This window comes from Bemisia tabaci, chromosome 3 (genome assembly GCF_918797505.1).
Source record: "Bemisia tabaci chromosome 3, PGI_BMITA_v3".
Lineage (NCBI taxonomy): Eukaryota > Metazoa > Arthropoda > Insecta > Hemiptera > Aleyrodidae > Bemisia > Bemisia tabaci.
The window spans coordinates 22276285-22289067 of record NC_092795.1 but is presented as its reverse complement, the minus strand read 5'-3'; the positions used below and the strand labels follow the sequence as shown (position 1 = coordinate 22289067).

Genomic DNA, 12783 nt, shown 5'->3' with positions numbered 1-12783 from the left:
TCATGGATTTGAGAATTTTAAAAAATTTACTAAAAATTCGAGTTTCCCGTCGAAAAGTACCTTCTCACCGAATTTCAGAAAAATCCATCGAACAGGAGCCGAGATAGCATTTTAAGCCACTTTAGTCATTTCGGATTTTTGAATTTTGATTTAGAACGCGTGATACCCAAAATCGAAGCTCAGATTCAGATTTCTCGTAAAAAATCGATGCGATTTCATTTATCATACCCTGACATCGAATTTCAGAAAAATCCATCGAACAGGAGCCGCAATGGCATTTTAGGCTACGTCCGTCATTTCTGATTTTTGAATTTAAAAAATTTGACTTAAAAGGCGTGATGCCCAAAATTGAAGGTCAGATTCGGATTCCTCGTTAAAAATCGATGCAATTTCACGTATCATACCCGAGCATAGCGTGAAGGAAAGAGACGTAACGTAGACATACTGATTCGAGCATATGAATGCAACGTGGCAACATGGGTAGTGCTCAGTGGGTCAGCGGAGGAGGAATAATAAGAATTTATCGTGAGGAATTCCTCGGGACGAAACCAATTGCTTAGCGCCGGCCGGCGCCTACCCGTTCCGTTGCATCTCGGGCGACCGGCGCGACGCGGCGGCGTAGTTCAAAGAGATACCTAGTTTGACAGAATCTGTACGCGTCGTTAAACCTTTTTCCTTCACGCTATTCGAACATATGATACATTAAATCTCATCAATTTTTCACGAAAAATCCAAATCTGAGCTTAGATTTTGGATATTACGCGTTTTAATCTATTTAAAATCGTAGGAGAAATTACAGAATTGTCCTTGAAAATTTATCACACATTAGTGTTTTTTTACGTCATTAAACCTCTTTTCTTCACGCTTTTCTAACATATGATACATGAAATCGCATCAGTTTTTCACGGGAAATCCGAATCTGAGCTTAGATTTTGGATATTACGCGTTTTAATCTATTTAAACTCATAGGAGAAATTACAGAATTGTCCTTGAAAATTGATCACACGTTAGTGTTATTTTACCCCGTTTTTCTTCTGCGTTCACCGTAGGTGTGTGTATAGAAGGAGGGATAAAACACTATTCAACATGAATAGAAGTGCATATTTTCGGAAGATTTATTTGTTGAATGTCAGAGATCTGCTGAAAGTCCAATATTTCTGTGATTTGTTAACCAAGTATTGTTCCTAACTGTCAAATTTTCTTTCCAGGACAAATATACATGTCCCAGCAGTGTTTGGATGTTTGGTGTCACATTATGGGAGCTTTACAGTCTAGCCAGAGAGAGGCCTTTTACGCATTTTACTAATGAGCAAGTCATTCAAAATGCCGAGCATATGTATTACGGCAGTGAGCTTCAGGTAAATGGAAAAAGTTATTCTGTACGTCTCTAATATCATTTCAAAAATAAAGTAGGTAAAATAAAGTGAATTACCTTATTACAATTTGTAAAATTAATGGTTCTAAATAAGGTTACCCTAAAGTCATTCTTTTTTATTTGCTGAGGTAAGTGGACGTAATTTTCTCACCGGAATTGGAAATCGATTTTAATGTAATATCCAGCTGGAGTTGATCACCGGATGTTTCAGGTTGAACGAGTCAAACCAGAATATAGTGAAATTTGCACAAACTCTGAAACTTATGAACAGGAAGAGAAACCAAATGAATTCCTACTTTTTTCCCTATTTTCAGGTTTTCCTTGCTAAACCCAACTCATGCCCACCAGAAATCTATGAGGTAATGTGTCACTGTTGGAGCAGAGATCAAGAGCAGCGGCCCACCTTCAAGCAGTTGTACAAATTTCTAAACCACAAAGTTACCGATACTTTTGTTAATGACGAAGACTATTCTGATAGAAATGTATAACTTTAAGTAAGAGTTTATTTTTGAAGATGTGGAAGTCGGGATATAATTCTCGACCATTAAGAGAAGAAATTTCTTCTGAAATGTTGGTTCTGCAAAAATGACACTGCCATTCATTTAATTTCTACATCGTTTTCAAAGAATCAGTCGTTGAATGGATAAATACTCCTACACTGAATTTTTAGGGACTTATAAAGTTTATAATAATTAAAGAGTATCATGGATAAGGGACTCTTGTGACTTCTGAAAGACTTAAGAAACTTAAGACTTAAGCAAAACCTCACTTACAGTCAAAGAATTGCATTGAACCTTGCAACATGAAATAAGCTTGAGACTTGAATATTAAAGCAATAAAATGAGATTTGAGGGGCCATGAGGACAAGCCACATAAGTGCAATTTTTCCTATTACGAGAAGTACTTGTTACTTTAATTTTAAAGTTTCAAAATTACATGGAGCCTTATGGTGGGAAGAAAGTTAACACTCATTTCTTGATGCAACAAAATTGGAATTTGGAAGTGAATTTTTCACGGAATATACTCGTGCTTTAAGACTAGTCGTGGTTGAACTCATTAATATCTCAATTCTTTCAGAAGCAAAAGCCTCACTCGTGTGCCTTGTCCTCCAAGCTTTTCAATTCTCTCAAAGAAAAGGCATGACTCGTTATGAGTCTCACTCTAAATCACTATTACCTTAAATTATTTCGAAAACTCCTTCATCTGTAATATCCTTTCATTGCCCTAGTTTTTTGATCCTCAGCTCTGACATAATGGATTTTGAGCAGTATTGTCACATATCCATCCATAGGTTTCATTTTAACCACTCGTTTGCTCATTTCAGAAGAATCCAAATGTAGGTAAATCTCTTAATCAATCATTCTAAAGGATTTGTAGGTACCTACCTCAAATAATATTTCAAAATCTTAAGATGAAAGTATAAAAAATGTGCAAAATTTACTATCAATTGGCTTAATATCAGATACATCCTTCTTTAACTTACTTTAAAGGATTAAAACGTTGATTACCTATCTGTGTAAAAAAAAAAAAAATTAAAAATGATCTAGAGATTGACATTTCGGCTTTTCAAAAATATCCCATACTCGAAATGAATGAAATTTAAGCAAAAAGAAGCACTAGGCGAGGCAAAAAGCTGAGTATCAACCTGACCATTCGTTCCAAGCTTGAGTTTTGTACTTAGCTGATAGATTTTGGTGCTGGTCCTGAATTAACCCTCTTGACTTAGCAATGTAAGTAGACGGAATGAGTTTATTTAATTAATCCAGAGCGTTAAGACTTCTAATGTTATGTCTTTCAATGTGAGAAATTAACAATCTGTTCATTCAAGACAAATATTCTTTCCATTTATACCTAAGGTACACGTCTTTTTCTCATGCCTCCAATGAAAGGACTTAAAGACACGAATGTGACAATCCGAGATTAGATGTTTAATATTTTTAATCTCCCACCATTTACCTAACTGAGTGTACATTTGTAAATAATTTAGAGGTTAATATTTTTTACAGAGATATATTGTATGCTATCTAGTGTGCTAAGGGCTCACCCAAATGTGATATAAACCCCACATGAGAAGCTTTTATGACCAAATTTCCAAGAAAAAACTTAATTTGACTTTGAATCGTTTTTTGGAATTAATTTTACTGCAATAAAGTGCAAACAGAAATAGAGAGCTGGTTCTTTTGTTTCATTTGTGCGTTTATCTCTTCATTAATGATTTTGATTTGAGCAGTATGATTTTACTTTGTTGCGCATTTGATGAGATCATAATTAGCCTCGCGGATTTCTCATTCCTGCAAATTAATGCTGGCGTGCGTAATTGATGAAAGATATTTGTAAATCGAAGCTACACTGGGAAAAATATGACTTGATTGAGGTCAAATTATAATTGAATTTTCTGTCAAGAAAAGCGTATCTTGAATTCAGGAGAAAAGGTGATGCTTGTGTAAAGAAGAAAGTTGCTAATCAACCAAAAACCAGTTGATTAGCGTCTTTTTATTCTTGATTTAACAGGAAATCTTCTTGGTGGCAAATTCAAGTCACGTTTTTTTCAGCACCCTTTAGATTATTACAGGTACACGATTCTAGAATCCATTTCAAATCATGTAGTTTGGCAAATTCTAAATTTAACCGGTTCTCTTATTTTATAGATTTGTGCCAGATTTTTATTAGTCATTTGATGAACAGGTGCACTGAAAAAAAATCTTGGTCAAATATCTTTTATCATTTCTCTTAAAATGTCTGTCCTCTTAATTTGTGTACTTTTAATCAATCGTTATTCCCTTTTTATAATTGAAAATCCGATTATGAACGTAGAAAGAACATCAATAAATTCCCACCAAAATAAAGTTGTCTTTTTATGTATACCCTAAAATACCTGTTTGATTAGTTTTCACAGTTTTTATATGAAAACCTCTGTGGTTCAAATTAAGTAAAAATCAACCAACATACTTCTAAATTAAATTGAGAAAAATATGTTTGAATTTTTAGTCCTAAACAACCTATCAACCTATACAATCCTATACAACCTCTGTGTGAAAGTCTAGTTTAATGGTGCAACTTTGATCCTCATTTTCACAAACAGATAATTTTTTCTTAGCCTTCAGGTTTTGACAGCGGAAATACATAGACTGTCCCAAAAAAACCGACAGTTGGCTTGATTTTAGACGAATAAACTAGGAATGAAGTTATGGTTTCTTGGAAGTTTTAGTCCCTTCGCTTAGTTTTAAAATGATTAAACTTTTATAAATTTAAAAATTAAACGATTAAAATTGACATTTAGGTATCCACCAAATTGCAGCAATTTTATGAAAGCGTACATAGAAAAACCCTTTGGAATTTTGGACAGGAGTTTATTCCAAGATTTTGCAAATTTAACTTCAGTTCCACAAAATATGTTGGGTACCAAATCTGGTTATCAAATCTGTTGGGTAACCATAAAAAAAGAGAAACTTTTAGAATTGTTGAAAAAAAATTAAAAGTAAAAAAATTGAAAAATAACTAGGAGTCTCGAACTAACAAATGCCGGTCATCTCAAATTACAGCCAAGTTATCTCCGCAACAATGTTTCACATGCGTCCAACTAATAATTATCATCTGTCCGAAATTCTGGAGAATTTTTCTTTACAAGCTTCCATAAAATTGCTGTAACTCATAGTCAGTGAATGTTTAACTTAATGAGCTAAACAAGGTCTCATTGTCAAGCTAAGAGTACTGAGTACCACTTCTTATGTGCCGCATAGTTAAGGATGAATGATGCTTTTTTCACACAACCAGGCATATTTTCAGTTGTTTCGGGACAGCCCATGTAAATTACTGCACCTACACATTTCAGGAGGCAGCGACTTGGTGAAGTCTACGTATATCAAAGACAACCGTACCATACCTTGGATTTATCGAATATGAAAATTAATTCAAAGTACAAGAGAGCAGTAGTGAGAGAAATTTTTTTGAAATACTTAGAAAATCCTTATCCGACCCGAGGCGTTCTCATTTTGGACAGTTGCACTTGACTATGATTCTAAAACAGTAAGTCGGTTCATTGCTGTATGGATTTATGCATTTAATAAAAATACGAAGACAAATAAGACTACCATCCTCCAATCAACTGTACGTTTCACGATAGATCAGATAAAACGAAAGTAAAAGTGCTATGATAATTTTTCATAAAATAAAAATAAAAAATTTGTCAGTATTGTTTCTTATTGGTCCCAATTTTTTCCCAACGTTTTCCTCAATATTGACGAGAATTTTCCCAAGGTAATCCCCTTGGGAATGATCTGCGGAGTCCGATTTTCTGATCCAAAAAGCTCCAGAAGTTCGCTGGCTCGCAAGATCAGCGAAAAACGCGCAGTCGGTGCAATTTTGCCAGACGGTCAATAACACCCATTTTTAACCGTTCCTATCGGCTTTGGAAGCGCCGGCGAGCCACATGACGCGCAATCGTTTCTACGCCTCAAGCTGCGTAAGATTCGACGCTAATCTCCAGATTCCTTGTTTCCGCTTTAGCAGAACCTCAAGGTAGGAGGAGACGCGAAAGATCCTCCGTCAACTCGCCAACTGGCAACACGCGATACACCGAATCGCGTTGTCGATCTCCGCGGCGTTTTATAGCTAGTGAGTTTCACCCGACCGCCGCCTGAAAGCGCTCCGCGCTCAACCAGCTGGCACAACCAGGGTCTCACCGATTTTTTGTCTTGATTATCACTTAGGTCGCATTTAGCATGGAGGTTCCAGCGCGATTACAATGTTTTATGGTGTAACTTCTCCTTTTCTTTTGAAAATACTTCATGTATACACAGAAAAAAAAGTGTAAGGGATTATCCCCTAAAATTGTGCTACTACCCCAATTTGTTGGATGATATGTATATTTCCAATTAATTGCAGTAGTACCGCAACATTTGGGTCAGTACCCTAATTTATTGGGGTACTGGCACAATCAATTGGGGCACTACCGCAAGTAATAAGGGTTCTACAATAATTAATTGGAAATTTCCATGTCCTCCAACAACCTTGTGCTCTTTTCTATCCGTGTATGTACAGAGTTCAAATTTACACAATCATTTTACTTTGAAATTAAGAATTTTTTGTAAGGAAGCCAAAACTATTCGCTAATCTGGGAAAATTTTTAGATAATTACGTGGAAGCAAAATTTTTGCAACACTGTAATCGCGCTGGTTCCTTGGTGCTAAATGCAATCCAATTGATTTCTGACATCGGACGTCATCGAAGTAAAGAGTTCAGGAATGTGCTCGCATGGTAGTCGTTAACGGGGGTTAAGGAACTATAAACCGGAAGGAGGCCCGAGAGGCGCCGGTGTCTACTACAATGCTGGAAAATTTAAATTTTGGGGTTGTTTCTTGGGGTAGAAATTTTTCAAAATGACCATTGATTTGGACACACCATAGCATATTTTGAACAAACTTATCCTTAACTTTCAAATATAATAAACACCTGACCGCGATGCAACTATTTATGCTAGATGGATGTCCGTGTTGCACATGAAAAGTTTAAGGCGCGATGGCGTTAGCAGTGGAGTATGAACTCGCTATTTTCTTTTATATGCTGCTGATGAGAGTGGGAAGAAAAGTTAAATAACGAGGCCTGATTACTTCTTTCCTATCTTCAGCTGTGTTGCTTACATGGTCCTTGAAGTTGCACTACAAATGAAACCAATCCAATATGGAAATGGAGCAAGGGAAAAGATGCGCGTTGACGACGGCGCAGAGATACAACTATTTCTGCTCGATAGATGTCCGTGCTGCATCTGCAAAATTGAAGGCGATGTGGCGTGAGGCGTGAACTCGCATAGCTTCGCTATATGCTACGAATGAGGTGTCGCTCAGATTCGGGAGAAAAGTTAAAAAAGAGGCCCGAGTACGTCTCTCCCGTGTTTGGCTGTGTTGGCACTCGATTCTCTCTTCATTTTCAGGTTCATATCTGATTATTTTTCAGGATGGATTTATAGACACACATCTAAAGCTCGTGTAAACCGGCTCCATACAATCCGCGTGGCACGTTTTTTTAGGAAGACTCGGGTCGAATTGACTTGAGTCTTCCTTAAAAAACTGTGTCCGAAAAAAGAGAGAATCGAGTGCCAACACAGCCGAACACAAGAAAGACGTACTCGGGCCTCTTCTTTAACTTTTCTCCCGAATCTGAGCGACACCTCATTGGTAGCATACAGCAAAGCTATGCGAGTTCACGCCTCGCGCCATATCGCCTTCAATTTTGCAGATGCAGCGCGGACATCCATCAGGCAGAAATAGTTGTATCTCTGCGCCGTCGTCAACGCGCATATTTTCCCTTGCTCCATTTCCACATTGTGTTGATTTCGTTTGTCTCATTTGTGGTGCTGCTTCAAGGGCTATTTGAGTAACACAGCCGGAGATGGGAAATAAGAAATCCAGCCTCGTATTTTAAATTTTCTCCCGGATCTGAGCGCCGCATTGGCAGCATAAAGCGGAGCATCGCGAATTCAAACTATTTGCGCCTTCAATTTTGCAGATGCCGCACAAACATCCATCAAGCACGAATAGTCGTATCTCTGCGCCGTCGTCAACACGCATCTTTTCCCTTGCTCCATTTCCTTATTGTGTTGGTTTCGTTTGTCTTATTGGTAGTGCTGCTTCAAGGGCTACGTGAGCAACACAGCTGAAGAAGGGAAAAAAGCAATCCGGCCTCGTTTTTAAGTTTTTCTCCCAACTCTCACTAGTAACATATAATAGAATTTGCGAGTTAATTCTTTACGGCTCACGCCATCGCGTCTTAAATTTTTCTAATGCAATATATTTTATTTCTCTCATTTCTTTACCTACTTTTTCCAGTTGTCCTAATATGACAACATTAGAACAACTGTTTTAATTTAGTTTGAGTGTCGTCTTTGTGTTTTTTTTTTTTTTTTTTTTTTTTTTTTTTTTTTTTTTTTTTTTTTTTTTTTTTTTTTTTAAGGAACCACCATAACAATTCTTTCAGTTTTTATGACAAATCAAGATTTTTTATGTAATAATTTATACCATATATACCTACGCAATGGAAATATTTTTTCTCAGATCTTGGCATTTTTCATGTGGGGGAGGGGGCAGGAAAAAGCTCCATGTTGGATATTTTCATAATAATACGTAAAGAACTACTGAATTTTATTATTGCAAATTTAAACATAAACAGGTAATATAAAGAAAATCAAGCTTAAAATCGCGCTGATCACTGAGCATTTCTCTTATACCTAATTATTACAGCGTTCCCGATTATTTTTTTCTCTCTTTCTCGAACAGAAAATCCTGCCTGGGTAGGCTCAAAATTAATATCGAGTTCGTCAACAATTGATTAACTGACAATGGACCTATTCGCTGGACTCATCAAATCGATATACGATCTATTCGGCATGACCGCCACGGTATCCGCGGAATCCAGGACTGGTCTCCCGAGGACCTGTCGAGTTTGGGGGGGGGGGGGGGGGGGGGGCGCAGAACACCGCTTCGCGCGCCGCACCTCGCTTTCGTCAGTCTGTCGCGACCTACGCGCGTAGTATGCTTGCCATGTGACTTCGCTCGTCTAACCTCAAAATGTGTATTTTTGTGTAAGTTCTTCGCGGTACGTGTGAGTGAATTTGTGCCAGTGTTGTGTTCTTGTGCCATACCGGTCTAACCTTGGATTATCCCTTCTGCCGCAGTGTAGTCCTCTTATTGAAACATGTAAGTTAATTTTTCGAAATCTACACGTGGTCAAAGTACCCCTAGTTCCCTGAAAAAATCTGTATTATTACCAATTTTCCAGCACCTTTTCATTGCATTTGAACGCCACCAATTTACTTTTTTGGGAAATTATAACGCTTTTCTAAAGAATTCACCAACATTTTGTCCAGGAAAAGTATCAGGTACTGAGGTACTTTTTCCGTCAATTACACTGTTAAAAAAAACGGAGTGAGACTCAGCACAAGCGCGAGTAAGAACGGGCCCTCACTTCGCCGGACCGAGGAGTCACTCCGACGGAGAATCGGCTGGACGGATTTTGGGTGCCGTACGCATAGAAATCACTCCGACGCCGGACGGATTCGCGGGAGCCGCAAATTTAGGGGTTCGCAGCTAGGGGATGGTGGAAAGGGGTTAATTGTGGAAATAATTTTTGAAACCATGAAAAATAAAAATAATGAAACCATTGGTACGTGATTTAACCGATTTTGAAGGTTAGAAATTTTCTACCTACCTTGGGAATTGAACCCGGGACCTACCTAACACTAACCGACGACCCTACCGATTGAGCTATAGCGAACGATGCATGAAGTGACGCAAAAACGGTATTTAACGTCGATTTGAACGGGCCGCTAAGATATTTTCAATCTACCTGGATTTGTCCGTGTATTTAGTTTACTTTACTATATTTTTTAACTATATTTTATCGTTTTACTTTGTTTTATTTCCTTGTTGTCTCTATTTTTTCTTCACTCTATTTTATTTTTTCAAGCACTTCATTTTTTTTTCTTTAATTATTTACTTCTCATTCCTTTACTTTGTTTTATATTTACTGTGATTTCTTTTAATACTTCATCATAATTTTTGGACTTCACTTTACTCTTAAAATTCATTCTATTCTTTAACATCATTTAGTTGTTTCCCTTATTTTATTTTTTTCTTCATCTCCTTGCTCCCTCTAATTATTTACTTCAATTTAGTCTTTGACTTCATTTTATCATATATTTGATTTACTTTATTTTATTTCTTTTCTATTGTCTCTGTTATACCATAATTTCGACTATTCTATTATTTCCACTATTCTATTATTTTTTCTATTTTTTTCTCTTTAAATTTTTCATTTTCATTCTGAGAGTGGTAGGCTTAAAGGGGAGAAGAGACAGTATATAGCGCTAGTGCGAGGGAGAGAAGGTGCGCGTGACTCCGGGCCGTACTGCAGCTCCGGTGCGGAGTGCTTTGACTACACATGCAGCCCGTCTCAGCACCTACGCGCTGAACCGCACTCCCGTGTTCATTCTCACTCCGGATTTTCCGTCGGACGGAATCAACGATTTTTAACAGTGTAGAACACGGTTAAAGCTCTGGAAAAGTCGTATGTTATCAGGAATTTCCGATTTTCAAGAATTATTTGGTCCGTAGCTTTACCAGCGCCATTCTGACAAATTTTAATATCAATCAGGAATGTATTTGTATACCTACATTTAAAGTATACACCTCAAGATCTGAATTATTGACATGAACGAACAACCATTTTGGTTGTACGCTTCCATTGCCAACATTAAACGATACAGAATCTACATCCATACAGCCGAAACAAATCGTTCAAAAATTACCAGTATAAAGCCTGACACGTCCATGTGATGCATATTCATAATATTCAGAATTGAAAAAAGTTAATGGAAAACAAAACATTTCGGCGAAGTCGTGCAGCAGAAGAGAGAGCTAAAACACAAACGTATCTGAAGAAGTTATGCTTTTCACAAAGCTGATTGCAATAATTTGGACGATAATACAAGCTCTTAAAATCGATTTAATTAGTTACGCAAATTCGGAATAAACACTGCTAGTTGTCAAATCATTGGTTTGTTTTCAAGTGATACATGGCGGGAGAGTTCAAGTGAATCCGTGGAGGGATCCAAAGAATGCTGCAGAAAAATTGGCCCTTCGAACCATCCGGGACACGGGGAATCGGTTCCCTAACCCTCCCTTAATTATTAACTTAAAAATGCTTGAAATTTGGTAAATTTTACCGTTTTATTTTTATTCTACGATTATTTAAGCTGAAATTATAACTTCTTGAATATGGGTTCAAATTGACCTTTGACCTATCATAACTCGGTCAAAAATTAAGATATTGTTCTGCGGTTTGCGGAAAAATTCTTAGTTTTTCATGTCCTTTGCAATGAGATATCACAAGATAGGGGTTGCCATTAGATAATAAATGGACTGCATTTTGCAATTTGGACCTATAAATTCTGGCTTATCTGAAAAAACACGTATGTGCATAGGGTAACTAATGGCACATACGTTGTTTTTAAACCGGGCCGGAATTTATAGTTCCTAATTGCAAAATGTAGTCCAAATTGCCCTCCTCTCCCTGAGGAAGGAGCCAAAATTTTAATCCCCCAGAAGATGGTCCCTTTCCATGATAAAAGCATTCCGAAAGTTTCACTTTTCTATCTTGAACGGTTCAAAAGTTAGAAGGGGACGGTAGGTACCTTAAAAAGACCATGTAGAATTCTAAAGGCACCAACATGGTCATTTTTAGCAGGGACAACCCCGCTTTTTCAACTGCAACAAGAGATCCTCCTCAAGTGCCGATACGTCTGGATCTGGTTTTTGAAGTGTCCACCATATTATGGCGGAGAGTAATTTAAAAAATTTTGGAGAAAGCTTTGCAGTACATTGAAACATATCCTTACCGTATATAGCGCCGAAAAGAACAAGGTTAGCGATAACAAATATATAACTTTATTTTGACTTACGTTCTTGTTGATTTAGTCCAATCCTTAGTTCATATTCTTTGGTTACACTACCCATGTAGCAAAATTTGAAAGATGATTGCCAATATATTGATCATTTATTTCCAATTTTATTCCAATTTGATTTCCATCGATTGGTCATTTATTGGTCATTTATTGCCAATAATCGACCAATCCGGGAATCATCGGTCGACCAATTATTTGTCCATTTTATTGCCAATCGAATTGCAATGAAATTGGAATATTTTGGTGATAAAACAGCAATAAACCATCAACATCTCAACTTTTTTTTTTTGACCTCAGGATCAGGTTGAAAACAATTTTTCCCTGAAAAACCTGCACAGAATACTGAGAATTGAGGTTTATTACTTAGAGTTGAAAAATGGAAGTAAAATAACTCTCTGAAAAGATAATGTCATGCAGTTACATAATAGCACAAATGTTTAAAATAATCGTTTTCCCTGATCCTTTCTACTCTCCCCTAAGAAGTAGTATTTAAAGATTTTGATTAGCGTATTTTTATTTTTAAACATTTCATTTCAGTAGCTTATCTTGAGGTTATTTCTGCGCCCCATTAAGGGGAGAGGATACCTTCCGCACAGGAAATTTGACAGAGAAAACGCATTCTTTGTTCGCTGTTCAAAAATAGAAATGAAAATTTAAAATTGGATGCTGCTTGTCCTTTGTCAATGTAATGATGGACACTTCAGTTTTTACAGATAGAAATAGGTTATAGAAAAAATAATTAAAGGTGCCACCATACACTTAGATGAATTTTTCAATGGTTCTCACAATTTTTAAAAATACAATTTTGCCATTAGACAAGAGCTCCATTACAGCACTCCATTAAGATAGACATAAACCTGACAAATTTACACAAATAATTACAACAAAAATTCACATGGATCTTAAGTCTGAATGAGTTTGATTCAAACGCTGCCAACATTAGGTAAAATAA

The 12783-nt window shown here is 36.9% G+C and overlaps 2 protein-coding genes across 5 annotated transcripts in view; both read left to right on the top strand.

Moving 5' to 3' along the window:
• LOC109029975 (discoidin domain-containing receptor 2) overlaps window positions 1-5617 on the top strand; it is a 259641-nt gene extending 254024 nt beyond the window's left edge. For 3 of the 4 annotated variants that reach the window (XM_072298023.1, XM_072298022.1, XM_072298021.1), the window contains exons 19-20: window positions 1209-1358; window positions 1690-5536. In XM_072298023.1, coding sequence (XP_072154124.1) covers window positions 1209-1358; window positions 1690-1863 — 324 coding nt within the window. In that variant the 3' untranslated portion in view covers window positions 1864-5536. Of the gene's footprint in view, window positions 1-1208; window positions 1359-1689 lie in introns of all 4 variants that reach the window. The other variant, XM_072298024.1, reaches the window with a different exon arrangement.
• Window positions 5618-8867: 3250 nt separating this feature from the next.
• The window catches only part of LOC109029959 (D-beta-hydroxybutyrate dehydrogenase, mitochondrial), a 97625-nt gene continuing 93709 nt past the window's right edge, over window positions 8868-12783 (top strand). The window contains exon 1 of the mRNA XM_019040688.2: window positions 8868-9066. The gene's annotated coding sequence lies outside the window, so the exon portion shown is untranslated. The remainder of the gene's footprint in view (window positions 9067-12783) is intronic.